General features: G+C 42.1%; 1 protein-coding gene across 3 annotated transcripts in view; it reads right to left on the bottom strand.

Moving 5' to 3' along the window:
• ITGB4 (integrin subunit beta 4) overlaps window positions 1–15,659 on the bottom strand; it is a 121,745-nt gene that overhangs the window by 28,908 nt on the left and 77,178 nt on the right. For all 3 annotated transcript variants that reach the window (XM_075845877.1, XM_075845875.1, XM_075845876.1), the window contains exons 9-18: window positions 14,689–14,778; window positions 14,186–14,308; window positions 13,904–14,071; window positions 13,615–13,691; window positions 12,836–13,047; window positions 11,785–11,888; window positions 11,526–11,624; window positions 11,162–11,291; window positions 8,704–8,826; window positions 5,711–5,817 (exon numbers count right to left, since the gene is read on the bottom strand). In XM_075845877.1, coding sequence (XP_075701992.1) covers window positions 5,711–5,817; window positions 8,704–8,826; window positions 11,162–11,291; window positions 11,526–11,624; window positions 11,785–11,888; window positions 12,836–13,047; window positions 13,615–13,691; window positions 13,904–14,071; window positions 14,186–14,308; window positions 14,689–14,778 — 1,233 coding nt within the window. The remainder of the gene's footprint in view (window positions 1–5,710; window positions 5,818–8,703; window positions 8,827–11,161; window positions 11,292–11,525; window positions 11,625–11,784; window positions 11,889–12,835; window positions 13,048–13,614; window positions 13,692–13,903; window positions 14,072–14,185; window positions 14,309–14,688; window positions 14,779–15,659) is intronic.

Genomic DNA, 15,659 nt, shown 5'->3' with positions numbered 1-15,659 from the left:
TTTATTGCTGCTGCCTTGTCGTTGCGAGGGGTCAAAATAGCTCTTTCGCATAGCCAAGAGTTTTCATGATTTGTTATTTACGTTTGGTCAACATACACAGAAGAAATGAGGTCTTGCAGTGATGGAACAGTACAACATAAATTATCAGGCAAAATAACTTTCCCTTCTTGTTGCGGATACGTGCCGTCACCAATTTTTAGTAATAAATCTGAAAACTCTTATGCATTATGGGTTGCCTCCTGTTCGCGCCCGCATATTTATTGTTAAATGCATTGGTCTAATGTTGCGCCACAGACTTGAGCTGTTTAGGCAGGCTCTAATTTCATCTGCCCTCGTTCCTCGTGGCATGACTGGCAAAATCTGCCTAAAATCGCCACAAAAAAGCATGGTCATACCACCCATGTGCTGGTCATTTTGTCTGATATCTCGCAAGGTTCTATCTACTGCTTCTACCGATTTACGGTTTGCCATAGTGCACTCGTTCCATATTACTAAACAGCAATCACGTAAACCCTTGCTTTGTCGCTGTTTCTAGAAACATTACACACTGGGCTTCCCGTAAGATTCAAGTCAATCGGGATCTTGAACATTGTATGGGCGGTTTTGCTTCCGGGCAACAATGTGGCTGCTATGCCCGATGAAGCGACAGCAAGAGCAATTTTGCTTTGATTGCATATTTGGGCCAAGGTGACTTTGGTGAGAAATGTTTCTCCCATCCCGCCGGGTGTATCTAAAAACAGGATTACTCCCAAATTACCATGTACGCTATGACACACACGCGAAAGAATATCATACGCTGTTCCGCTGTCAGAATCCAGACAACGTTTTGCAATGTTTCGGCCAATTCTGCTGGATTATAGTTTATTTCCGCCGCGTACACCCTGTTAATGCGTTACCCGTGTAAAGCTGGTGCCGGCATACCATATTGAGAGACAGGATTACCCCCTATAGATGTAACTATGTCTTGGATAGTCAGCAAACATCGATTCATATTACTTTCACACAACGTGTCTTTCGGTTCGCCATTATTGTTTAGTTGTGCATTTCTGAAAAAGTCCTCAACTAATTTTTCTTGATATGTTTGCCACAACTGTGCAGCATCCGAAGTCCACAAAAAACCAGCAAAATGGCAAACAAATGACGCAAGTGATGGGGACTATCGCTAACGCATGCTTCGGCTAAAGCGCCATCCCAATGCTGATCACCATCTAGCAAGTGACGCTTTCGGCAGGCAGCCTGGTAAGTGGGATATTCAATATCGTCAACCTTTCGCAATTTGGCAAAATAAGTAGGTCCTCGCACTGTATGTAGAAGTAAGCGTAAGTAATAGCATTCAGAGTTGTTTGGATGCACTTTATAAACTCTTCCGATGACGTGTTCTTTTAAATTGCCGGGCTCGCCATTCACAGCTGTTCCACATCTTCTACGGTTGAAAACACCTTGCTGCTTATTATAAGTATAATATAACGGAACTTCATTATATAACAGTGTTTTTGCAAAATCATGTTTCACAAAGTTGAAAGTATGCCAGCAAAGTGGTTTGTCTCGGGTTTTCTAACCGCTCTGCCAAATTTTCAGGGTTGAAGTACACCCGTTGCCCGCCTTCAAGGTGAACATCAAGATGCATCACTGGCGGATGTCTCTTGTGAATGTGGAAGCTCAAAATGCGCCACACCACCTCAGAAGAGCTTATATATCGGTCAGATTGGAACCTTGTGACTTCGTCGTACCCATGAACCAGGTGCGTCTTTACAATCTCGTGCGATATCAGATCCTCATTCTGGTCAGGAAATTCAGCACTTATGACCATGTGACCAGCATCGTGACTAATTTTTGATTGCAGCCACAGGAGAATGTGGGTGTGTGACAAGCCACGCTTTTGCCACTTAATGCTGTACATGAAACAAAGAGCTGAACCGAAAACTTTTTGTTTTGTGATCAGGTCGATCATCAACTTTAGTTTTAAGGAGAAAACTCTGGCTATAATATCATGCCCATCATAAGACGCCTGTCCTGCGTGAAGATCTTGGGAAATTCCATAACACTTTGGATTAGTTTTGAACGTTATGAAAAGGGTCAGGCCGGCCATATTTACGGACGTAGCAGAAAGCATTTTGTGTACGTTCATGCATGTAATGCGGACCGCCGGTAAAACTGGATGGCAGGATAACTAATCGCCCTAATTTTTCCATGTTATCTTGTTGCATGGCGTCTCGCAGATGCACGTAATCTTCAGTGCGTAAACGTGTATGGTTAGTGTGTATGTACTCTATTTTCACATACATGTCCACAATACATTTTCTCGAACAATCCTCAAAATTGTTGCAAATAGATAAAACGATTACGCCTTATCTGCAGCAGGTATGAATAAAATTTCTGGGCTGATATATTTTTATGAAAATTTGTCACCCTAGTATTAGGATTAACTTGTAATTGTACCCATCTTCGCGGTGGCAATAAATTAAAGGATATTGCAGGGCGTCGTAAGCTATGTGTGTTTCGAAAATACGTTGCAGGCGATCGTCATGAGTGCGTAACACGATATAACGCCTATCGCACTCCTGATCAACTAAAACCACTGCAACTTCATCTGTGACGGGGGCGTTATACCTGGCGCGGTGTTCAGCAACAGGACGTCTATCTACGCTGATGATCATTTTGTAATCATTGCTTTGCTCCTGCGGAATAGACTGTAATGCAGCTTTGAAACTATGCACGTACGGATTCACCTAGAGCAGCATGTTTGGAAGTGGAGATATAAGGTTACTATTTAGTTGTGGAAAGTTCTGATTTCTGATATTGGCCTGTTCATTGTAATCTGATATGAAATAAATCTGAGGAAATTTTGGCTCATCTTGTGGTAGCAAAGATCTGATGAGATGGTAAACTTGGCCTTGCACCTTGAAGGTTGGCATGAATGGTCCCTCTGTAATTAGTTTTGCCTCAAAATATGTCATTTGGAATGCGCTGTTATATAAACGGATTCTGTATAAGAAGTGTTTTGATTGTGGATGGTCACCATTTAAAAGTTGTTTTATAAGCTCTGGAGGTTCTTGACATTTTTCAATGTGAACTTTACCACTTGAACAACAGATTCCAGTAGGTTCTTTTCTCCATTTGAAAGCACCGCAAAAATTGCAAATTACGACCACACCACCTACGGAAGCGAATTCAGCATAGACAATCCTAGGGAAATACATAAGACCTGCTGTTTCCTTATTGACCCAAGGAACAACATTGTTTGCCGCACCATACTCCTGAGACTCATCTGAATCTTCTGATGAAATAGAATTCGGCACTCTCTTAATAGAATGTCGATCAGCCTCTAAGCGTGATTGATGTTGTTCTGCTTTTTTCTGCCTGCCGTATTTAATCTACTCTTTCCCTTTCAGTCAATAAATAACTTTCACTATCTTGGCGCTTGCATTCATAATTATCTTTAGCTGATTACAATCATCGTTGATATTGGTCTTCGCTTTCAAGAGCTCTGGCATAGTTGTGACGTTTGCGATCGGCAGTAAATCGCGCTTCACGTTCTTCACTTCTTTCAAGCTCTCGAGAGGCCTCTGTGCGAGCTCTCTGACAACTCAAGCGAGATTCTCTGTCGGTGAAAGTCTCAGACTTGCGTTATGATGCATGGCGCGGTCGGTCATCAGATAGTCGCGCTTTGCGTTCCTCCTTACTCTCCAGAGAGGCCGCCATGTGAGCACGCTGTGTACTTAGCCGAGACTCACGCTGGGTAGAAGTTTCTGATGGGCGAGTTCTGACATTGATGTTCTTGAGCTGCAGTAAGTGTCGCCTCATGAGGTTCTTCAGATTCTTGAGACCTAATTAGTCTAATTCTTTTTGCATTTCTGCTATATTGAGAAATATTTGATCTTTTTCTGGAAGGCATTTACTCTCGCGAGACCGAGAGGCCGCTGTCGGAGCCCTTTGAGCCTACCAATCAGATTACAGTTTTTTGAAGCAGCTAGGTGCGTGATGGCAGAGAGCGGATTGGTTGCTTTATCTCTCTTCTATGTGTAATATCCAATACAGACAAATGTTGAAACTGTTGTCCATAGCAACCAATCAGATTACAGTTTAGATTCTTGTGAGGCAGCTAGGAGAATGAAAGCAGCAACCTGATTGGTTATTTTATCTCCCTTCTATGTGTAAAAAGCAAAATAAACAAATGTTGGAACTTTTGTCCATAGCAAGCAATCGGATTGTAGTTTACATTCTTGTGAGGCAGCAGGTGAATGATAGCAGCGATCTGATTGGTTTCTATATCTCCTTACTATGTGTAAAAATCAATGTAGACAAATGTTGGAGTTGTTGTCCACAACAACCAATCAGATTTCAGTTCTTTTTTTCTGAGGCAGCTTGGACAATGAAAGCAGAAACCTGATTGGTAGTTATACGTGGCTCCAATCCATAAAAAAACCAATATAGACAAAAGTTTGAGTTGTTGTCCTTAGCAGCCAATCAGATCACAGCTGTAATTTGTCTGAGGCAGCTTGAAAAATTTGCAGCAATTTGATTGATTGTTATATAAGGGAGAGGTAGCAATCAGTATAGATTAAATTTGGAGCAGTTGCCCATAGCAACCTACTGGTGTCTATTTTTCCAAGACAATACAAAATGAAAGTAGAAATGTGATTGGTTGCCATGGTTTCCATGTGTTTTGTTGTTGTACTAATGCAATGTAAATGAATTTTTGAAAACATTAAATTTGCACATCTTCTGATTGAGTGAACCGATTGCGATGAAATAAAAACTAAATGTTACTTCAAGTTGACCCCAATGTTTTTCTCCATCCGTATTGGGTCAGTGATTTTTATGTGACGTGTGCACAAACAAACAGTCAAAGATTCCAAAAGTGATCTTAATGCATTCTGTCACTTATCCTTCATCCCTCCAATATTTTTTTTCTTGTAATGTTGATGATTATGGTAACAGTTAATGAAAACCAAAAATTTAGTGTCTCTGAAAATTAGAATATTATTATAAGCCCAAATGTAGGCCTACTGAAAAGCATGTACGGTATATGCACACAATACTTAATCGGGGCTCCTTTTGCATGAATTACTGCATCAATGCGGCGTGGCATGGAGGCGATCAGCCTGTGGCACTGCTGAGGTGTTATCAATGCGGCGTGGCATGGAGGCGATCAGCCTGTGGCACTGCTGAGGTGTTGTCAATGCGGCGTGGCATGGAGGCGATCAGCCTGTGGCACTGCTGAGGTGTTGTCAATGCGGCGTGGCATGGAGGCGATCAGCCTGTGGCACTGCTGAGGTGCTATCAATGCGGCGTGGCATGGAGGCGATCAGCCTGTGGCACTGCTGAGGTGATATAGAAGACCAGGTTGCTTTGATAGCGGCCTTCAGCTCGTCTGCATTGTTGGGTCTGGTGTCTCATCTTCCTCTTGACAATACCCTATAGATTCTCTATGGGGTTTAGGTCCGGCGAGTTTGCTGGCCAATCAAGCGCAGTGATACTGTGGTTATTAAACCAGGTATTGGTACTTTTGGAAGTGTGGGCAGATGCCCACACAAAAAAACTTCTATTTGAAATTGGAGGCATACAAAGTTATAGTAGAGCCCCATAGACCTGGCACTTGTACAGAGCTGTAATATGGCTACATGCAGGAGTCCTTAGGCTGGCTCACTTGTCTCTCGTATATATGTTGTTGATATATCTTTAAGGCTTCCCCATGCTGTATTCTTACCTTGCAGCAGGCACAGTATTTCCAGCAGAGCAGCAATAAGAGGCCAAGGAGCAGCATCAGGAAGATGAGTAGAGGAATGAGCCACAAAAAGGCACCCGGTGGGCACTCTGAAGAAAGAGAGAGGTATTTTTTGCTGTAAACATGAAATAACTATGGAGATGCCAGGGACAGAAATTAACATAAATCATAATTTTCATTTAGGTAGATCTTTGGAATACTTACATGAAGCTAGAAAATGTGCGCAGATGAGAGGACTGCAATTAATCAAAGCATAACAATAGGCCTACAAATCAACCACCTTAGGGCTGCAAAGTTGTGGGTGAGGAATTAAGAGGTTCACTTCTCCCACCATCTTAAGTGATATCACAAGGACATATAATAACTGATTTGTGGAGGGTCTGACCTCCTGGACCCCAACAATCCCTAGAATGAAAGGGCTGCAGTGCTAGAAAAGCAGAACTGCAACACAGCCCCGTTTTAAATAAGATCGTGATGGCACAGCCTTGCAATAGGTCATAAGTTACTTTTTTGGGAAAAACGCTTTAGCGGCCACTAAACCTACAAGGTTGAGAACTGTAGACAGACTTTACAGTTAGTGTTCATGTATTCCCACTAGTTATCCTATAATTATCAGTATTGTACTGCTCCCGAGTCTATGGTAATTTGCATCACTTACTGCTGATTATCACCCTAATATAATAATTTAAAGAGACTCTGTCACCACATTATAAGTGCCCCATCTCCTACATAAGGAGATGGGCGCTATAATGTAGGTGACAGTAATGCTTTTTATTTAATAAAACTATCTATTTTCACAACGTTAGGAGCGATTTTGGTTTATGCTAATGAGTTGCTTAATGCCCAAGTGGGCGTACTTTTACTTTTGACCAAGTGGGCGTTGTACAGAGGAGGGTATGACGCTGACCAATCGGCATCATGCACTCCTCTCCATTCATTTAGACAGCAGAATCGCGTTCTTACTAGGACATGATCTGCAGCCACATACACAGCGATTCTGCTTGATTAACATTAATCCAGTGTCCTGATAATGAATACACATGACCATCCAGCCTGGACGTCATGTGTACTCAGAATCCTGACACTTCTGAATCTTTTCTGTGAGATTCCAGCAACGGATACGAAATCTCATTTACCTCCGTAATCTCGCAAGATTTCGTATCCGTTGCTGGACTCTCACAGCAAAGATTCAGAAGTGTCAGGATTCTGAGTACACATGACATCCAGGCTGGATGGTCATGTGTATTCATTATCAGGACACTGGATTAATGTTAATCTAGCAGAATCGCTGTGTATGTGGCTGCAGATCATGTCCTAGTAAGAACGCGATTCTGCTGTCTAAATGAATGGAGAGGAGTGCATGATGCCGATTGGTCAGCGTCATGCACTCCTGTACAACGCCCACTTGGTCGAAAGTAAAAGTACGCCCACTTGGGCATTAAGAAAGCTCATTAGCATAAACCAAAATCGCTCCTAACGTTGTGAAAATAGATAGTTTTTTTAAATAAAAAGCATTACTGTCACCTACATTATAGCGCCCATCTCCTTATGTAGGAGACAGGGCACTTATAATGTGGTGACAGAGTCTCTTTAAATAATTATTTTTGTTATATAAATAACTTTTGAACATATATTACTATAATAATTGTACGTAACTTCACAACTTTTAACCTCTGCAAATACTTTTTTTTTAATACAATTGGAAAAATGCCTGTCACCACCTCAGCTGGTCTCTGACGTAGGCGAGAACAGTCTAAATCGCAGCAGGGCCAGGCAGATAGGATTTGGGGAGGGATTATATTATAGTGTCTGAAGTCTGGGCAGGACACTGTGCAGCACCGGCCCCACGATGGTGTTTTTAAATAAATGACATTAAGGCTGGATTGACATGACTGTGATTAGGCTGTGAAAACTGGTCCGTGTGTCAGCTGAATTTCCCGGCCCAACCATAGTACATGTGAACGGGACTCCTGGCATCAGTCATTTAGGCTACATTCACACAACAGTGGAAAAAGGGTCCATTAAACTGATCAACTGTCAGTTTTTCATGGCCATTTTGCATCAGTCGGTCTCCAAATTTGTATCCATTTCCAGCCCATCTGTCTGTTTTTAATGGCCGTTTGTCGTTTGTTTGCCATCCTTTTTTTTCATGGCCGTTAAAATAAAAAATAAAAAAAGGGATGGATTTAATTTGCCAGGGTTTTTTTGTCCCAACCCCCTGAAAACACCACAGTGCCCATGTAGATAGTGCCGCAATGTCCCTGTAGATAGTGCCACAGTGCCCTCTGTAAATAGTGCCAGTGCCACAGTGCCCAATGTAGATAGTGCCCACATAGTCTTCTGTCTGGAATAATTCCTGTTTATTTTAGCTACAATATAGGATGTTATGATTATCATCATCATTATTATTTGCATTATTCTAGTCTGAGCAGCATTGGTACAGCTAATGAATCCCAATACCTGACAGCTGCCATAAAGCCTGAATAGCAGTACGTAATGATACTTGTGTGTTGGTGGCTACGCAACACATTTACCACTGCTCAGCTGTAGGGATCACTGATGACCTCCCTATAAGGCTGGGTTCACATGAGCATGTTACGTCCGTAAAGAACGGAACGTATTTCGGCCGCAAGTCCCGGACCGAACACACTGCCGGGAGCCGGGCTCCTAGCATCATAGTTATCTATGATGCTAGGAGTCCCTGCCTCTCCGTGGAACTACTGTCCCGTACTGAAAACATGATTACAGTACGGGACAGTTGTCCCGCAGCGAGGCAGGGACTCCTAGCGTCGTACATAACTATGATGCTAGGAGCCCGGCTACCTGCAGTGTGTTCGGTCCGGGACTTGCGGCCGAAATACGTTCCGTCCTTTACGGACGTAACATGCTCGTGTGAACCCAGCCTTACAGTTGAATGTAAGAACCGGTAAACTGGCATGACATTACATGGATACAGGCTGCTATATACATCTCACCTTTTTTTTTCTGTACCAGCACGGTGTAGTTTACAGACATAGAGCTTAATCCCTCCACAGTGTAATGATAGGTGCAGTCATCCTCTTCATCTCGAAATGAGCATTTCTCTGTTCTGTCATCGACTACCATGCAGATTGATATATAAGGAACATTTCAGTCAGTAAAAGTGACCATAGTATAATCTTAACAATCTTTATTGAACATCTACTAAATACAATGTAATATGTATATGTAATTGTAAAAGACAAAAAAGGCTGAAATATTAAACATGTACTTTTTACCTTGATTCACTGATAAGCTCCCAGTGACAGATATTCAGGGGGACAGTAATAAATGTTCCCCACTCAATATTACCTGCTTAACACAGGGGGAAGTGGTGCTGCGTCAGAGAAAACGAAATATTGATAAAGCCCCCAGCCCAGGCAGCATTTGTCCATGGGTATTAAGGAATTGAGCTCGGTAATTTATAGACCACTGTATCTCATATTCTTAGACTCTCTTGTAATAGGATCAGTGCCATAGTATTGGAGGACGGCTGATCTTGTACCAATATTTAAGAAGAGTAAAATGGTGGTACCATGTATCTAGCCCCGGTAAGTCGTACACCAGTTGTGGAACTACCACTATAGAAGCAATAGCGGCTGCTGCTACAGGGCCAGTGGCATGAGGGTCCCGTGCCACCCGGACTGGCACATAACATTATGCCCGGTGGCATCACTAGCCCCTGGCATCCGGGGCCCCAGGCGTCTGCCACATTCAATTGTATCTGCGTCTTTCCTAGTTACTCTTCTACGGGGTCTGTAGCATGAGGGGGCCCGTGCCACCCGCCATCAGGGGCCTCCCAATGCCCAGTGGCTCCGCTAGCAACCACTATGGCTGCTACAGCGGTAGCGAAGCCACATTCAATAGTATCTGTGTTCGAAGGAGGTATCTCCCTGCTCTGCCATAGGCTACAGGCCACATTTGATCTGCAGCCTATCAGGCGCAGGGTCAGGATCCCTGTGCAGGCTGGAGGGATGACATCACTGGATCGAGCCGGCCTACGCAAGGATTCCGTTGGTCTTGTGGAGCTGCTCCGTTGGTCGGGGGAACGGGACGTAGGCGAGTATAACTTTTTTCCGTTTGCATGGGGCAATATATCGCACTACATACAAGGGAGGTGGGGTGCTATCTACAAGGGGGTGCTCTATAGCACTGTATGGTGGGCTGTATAGCACTGTCTACAGGGAGGGCTGTATAGCTCTGTCTACAGGGGGGACTGTATAACACTGTCTACATGGGAGGCTGTATAACACTGTCCACATGGGGGGCATGCATAGCACTGCCTACAGGGGGGTTGTATAGCACTGTCTACAGGGGGACTGTATAATACTATCTACAGGGGGAGCAGTATAGCACTGTCTGCAGGGGAGGCTGTATGGCACAATCTACAGGGGGGCTGTATAGCACAATCTACAGGAGGGGGTTGTGCGGCACAATCTATAGGGAGGCACTATCTACAATGGGAGGCTGTGTGTGGCACCCAAGGGAGGGGGTCCCAGTCATTCTATTGTTTTAAGGCAGTCCCCGCTTCTACTGTGAATCGCCGTGTAGCAGCGGTTTACAGTATTAAAGCCTTCTCCCATTCAAGTGCTCGACTATTGCTCCATTCTTATTATGGAGCTGCTGGAGAAAGCGGTCCGGCAAGTCCTAGAGAAATGAATGGAGTGCTGGCCGGGCATGAGCACCAACACTCCAATCTTATGGTGCACTTCGGGGACTTTCGGTCCCCCGTTCTCATCGCTAGGGTCCCCAGTGGTTGGACCCCCAGCGACCACACATTGAACCCCTTATTCTGTGGATTAGGGATACATGCATTTGTGGGAAAACCTGTTTAATTTGTAATATATGATGTTTCATATCCTAAAGTTGTTAGGTGCCGCTACAGCCAATCGCTGGCCTCAGCGGTGATGCTGCCATGAACGGCACGTGACCACTGAGGCCAGTGATTCCCTGCAGCTATGGTGGCATTATACCGTATGGGGGCAGCTATGGAGCACTATACTGTGTGGGAGCATCTGTGTGGGCATTATACTGTATGGTGACATCTGTGATGGTCTTATACAGTATGGGGGCAACTATGGGGGCATTATATGGTGTGGGGACAGCTATGGGACATTACACTGCATGGGAGGTGCTATGGGGCATTATACTGTGTTGAAGGCACTATGGGGTATTATACTGTGTGGGGATCAGCTATAGGGGCATTATACTAAATAAGGGTGTTCAATGGGAGCATTGTACTGTGTCGGCTGAACCGAGTGTGCATGGGCGGGGAAAAATTTGCTATGCGCGCAGCTTCAGTTGTCCCTCTTTACGAAAATGCAAAGTTGGGAGGTATGATAATGTAACTACAATAAATCCTGCTCCAATATTAATTGGTGCATAGAAAAGTGTCATTATGGTTATATATGGTACCTTTTGTGAGTTCATCCACCATCTTTATCTTGATTGCACAGTTTTCACATATTTTCCCCTTCTTCTCTCCAGTGCCCCATGCCTGGCATTGTACACATGTTCTAACATCCTCACAGGCCCCCAACAGGCTCTACTCGTACAGACAATGAAAAAGAACAAAACATTTGTCGAAAAGTTCTTGAAATACAGTAGTACTTAAACTTCTAGTTCTGCACCATTTTCGTTGTTCTGCAATAGCAGCATCTTACCACGCTATTGATAAATCTTCCCCAATGTTGCGTAGTAATGTACATTAAAATATTCTCATCCATCCTCATATAGGACTATAATTTAGAATTCTTGTTTACATTGGCATCATACATACCAGGGAGCTGCTACCTTCACAGAGGTTTTCTGCAGACTGGTACTCGGAATCACATTGGCAACGTCCGCAAATGCACTTCCCTCGGTTATTGCACAAGCCCTGTGGAAAAATAAATTGCATCAGCATCACCTGCAGTCATGTAGACATATTCAATAATTGCCCCTTCATTTTAACACAGAAAGGCAAATGTTCTTCAGTCTACCCTTGTAAATAGTTTCTCTCAAATCGAAGCATAGCACCAGTATGGAGCCAAACTCACCCCGTTTCTATCCAGACAGGCTTGATTGCTGGTTGGGCACTCACATCCAGCCCCTTCCCATCCAAGTTCACACATACAGTCTCCCATGTAACAATGGCCTCTTTCTGCAAATGTAAAAATAGGTGTCAGTAAGCGTCATTTAATGGGAAAGTCTCCCATCCTTCATTTTAGTTTCATTCATTATATTTCAGTATTTGAAAGAGAAATAATGTGTTGCTTTTTTTAATGTTGTAACTGTTAATTTTTTGATTATGAAACACTTTCCTGGGGCAGCCATTTATAGTGGCACACACTTCCTTCCTGTTTGTTTTTTAGACCAATGTTATATGGCTTTCTAGCAGTTGCAATGTATAGGAGTATGGTCTAAAAAGTGTCTGTAGAGAATAATAACGTTTCCAGGGAGAGATGGAGTACAGGGGAGCTACATACAGAGCCTTTTTTCTGTGTATAGCGTAGAATGTTTCTATCCGTTTTATATAGGCCTCCAGCAGTACAACCAAGCTGTCTTCTGTCATTAAACCCCTGCCTACACAGTAAAGCTTAAAAGTGAGCTTCAGAAAACAGGAAACGTCAGCCTATTGAGAGTACTCCAGTGACTAGTATGAAAACTGGAATATTTCAAGTTAAGTTTTAGAAAATATATTTATAATAAAAATCTGATTTAAATAATAATTAATTTCCTGATTATTCATTATGTGTTAAAAAACCCACAGAATAATTATAAAATATGTGCTGAATGAATCAAGCTCTAATATTTCTGGGCTGCTAAGTCAATAACTGATTGTAACTTTAAGCAATTATTGTTTCCCATGGGCTAAAAGCTGGTTGCCCCTATCTTGCTAATTGTAATAATGATACTCTCATTTTCCTTAGTATATTTCTATAAGTCAAATTTTCTAGGACAATATCTATATCAGTAACTAGGTTACATAAGAATATGACAAAACACTCAAGCCACATGTAATATTCAGCCCCATCTGTATGATAATTTGTGTGCTATTCTCTAATGCATATGATTAGCTACCAGGTTACTACCCTGCAGTAATCTTACCATTGCACATAAAGCCACCTGTGCGCGGGCACTGGAAATTGTTGTACTGGCAGAATTCTCCTTGATATTGGCGGTCTGGGGACTCAACATAACACTGGCAAACCCCACAGAGACACTCTCCTCTTCCTGAGCAGATCTCTATGCTATTCGGACCAATGCATGACTGGCTATCTGTAGCTTGTAAAGATGAACAATTACAGAATTCTCCTCTCCTGTAAAAGAAAAAAAATTGACATAGAATAAGGGTATGTTCACACGTCTTATCAAAATACGTCTGAAATTACGGAGATGTTTTAAGGCTAAAACAGCTCCTGATTTTCAGACGTTTTTGTAGCAACTCGCCGTGTATTTTACGGACGTTATTGGAGCTGTTTTTCAATGGAGTCAATGAAAAACGGCTCCAAAAACGTCCCAAGAAGTGACATGCACTTCCTTTTCGCGGGCGTCTTTTTACGTGTCGTCTTTTGACAGCAACACGTAAAATAACACCTCGTGGGAACAGAACATCGTAAAACCCATTGAAAGCAATGGGAAGATGTTTGTAGGCGTAATGGAGCCGTTTCTTTAGGCGTAATTCGAGGCCTAAAACGCCCGAATTACATCTGAAAAAAGTGCGTGTGAACATACCCTCATAGACACAGCAAACATCTCATGGGCCCATAAACTTTGTTGTAAAATACCACACACTTCTAAGATGCCCAAGCAATGATCTTCCTGTAATAACATGGTTCCCTCCAAACGTAGACATAGTTGTCCATCATCTACAGCTTTGGTCTTACCAGGGTTCAATGCATTCACAACGTCCACAGGAAAAGTGGCCATTCCTGCTGCACTTTAGGGAATTCATTTCTTTTTGCTATAGATGAGAATAAAAAGAGAAAATGGATGACGCTTAAGAGCTAATGATAAATATGATATAATATCCATATTAATATTATTTAATATATTATATAGTAGCATTATCTTGAAGATGGTAAATGGAAAAATATTATGATGCACGAGTAAGTAGTATGTACTGTGCTGAAGATACAACAGAAGACATATTGCTGTCGAGTGTATTGCACTTACCAGCTCACACGGGCACACGTCACACATTACTGAGGCTTCAATTTGCAGTCCATTTGTGAAGGTGGATGGTTTAAGGATGACATTGCCGGACTGGTCTTGAGAGGGAAGGTCACAAACTTTTTGATTGCCCACTTTCTCTAGTGCCTTTACATTTACGTTAAACGTCCCCTAAAAAGCAACAAGTGAATTGCTGTGACTCTTTTTTGGTATCACCCTCTTTTAAAAAAAAATAAAAAACAGTTATAGGCTTAATGGAATATTACCCCAACGTGTGACACTCACCACTTCACCACGGGTCACCTGGAAAGATCCCGTCTCTGTCAATTTTGCTGATTCTGATGAGACTGAAATTTTCATGGAACGGGGTGTGTTATCATCTCTGATATCCATCCTTGAACGGATTTGCTAAAAAAAAAAAATTGTGGAATAAATTTGCATAATTATTTCAATATTAACCTCAAAATCTGTATTATGTGCTTAATTAGGTTTCCGGTTATTACAATCAAAATGTGCAAAAAAAAAAAAAAACCAAAAGGTCAAATTTTACTGCCCTTGGACCGGCATTGTGCTATTTCTCTACATCTTTTTTGTCCTACAGCCAGGGATTGTAAAGTAGCCAAGATAACTGGAAAGGTGTTTCCTGAGATGGTCGTCTCCCATCCTACGCTGGAGGAGTAACCGCTTACGGTTATCAAATTTTGTGGCTGTTTTACCATAAATATATATTGGTTGTCCACAATTACATGTTTAATGTACCTTATATAACAGTAGAAGAAGTCTTGTACCTTAAAAGCCTCTGCCAGGAGCTGCACTATGTTAGATGAGTCCTCCTTCAGTTCTCCAATTTCAGACACCTTAAAGTACTTGCTTAATTTCTATAAAGACAAATTGTCAATGACAGTGGAGTATGATAAACAACCAGACAACTGACACATCTTTCACTAGTATATGGAATAAAGCAATGGCAAGGCAAATTGACAAATCCTTTACCTGTGCATTGTATCTTCATTGCTGCTGTTGTATGTGTATAGAAATTGAATTTATTACTATCCACCAGTATAGAGAATTTAAGATAATGTAAAAAAAAAAAATTGTATAAAAGAAATATATGAATAATAGGTTTAAAATGAATGCAAAAAAGTTAGTCTTGGTTACCAACAACTAATGTTCTTAAACCGGATCTGTCGTACCCCGTAAAAAAAAAGCATACAGTATGTTCAATTGAGGCTTGGTAGTTTTTATTATTATGTGGTTTCTAGACTGATACTTGAGAATGGGCTACAAAGGTCTAGCCCACTAAATGTCAATCATATACAAAAATGGGACGTCATAGTCCTATAATGCAAACAGTAAGATATAAAATGTGGTTCTGTAGAAAAATTGAATTTGATATTTTTTTCCAGGGACACTTAGGGTGTGGCATCTTTAGTGGGTGTGCCTTATGGGGGTGTGGCTTAGCCGATGGGGCGTGGCTTTCCAGAATTTCTGCATACAAATAAACGAACAAAAAATTCTGCACTAGTTTGGCTGACAACTATTTTGGTAGCCAGTGTCTCTCTCTGGTTTTCCGGTTGTATACAGGCAGGTGTGGTCTTACTTTATCACTAGGGCTAGGTGATATGTGCTGACCAATTTTTCTACAGAACCACATTTTATATCTTACTGTTTGCATTATAGGACTATGACGTCCCATTTTTGTATATGATTGACATTTGGTGGGTTAGAAACCACTTAATAATAATAACTACCAAGCCTC

This window comes from Rhinoderma darwinii, chromosome 13 (assembly GCF_050947455.1).
Source record: "Rhinoderma darwinii isolate aRhiDar2 chromosome 13, aRhiDar2.hap1, whole genome shotgun sequence".
In the NCBI taxonomy this organism is placed as follows: domain Eukaryota; kingdom Metazoa; phylum Chordata; class Amphibia; order Anura; family Rhinodermatidae; genus Rhinoderma; species Rhinoderma darwinii.
Note: the sequence above shows the minus strand (reverse complement) of the source record. Positions and strands in the feature narration are given on the sequence as shown.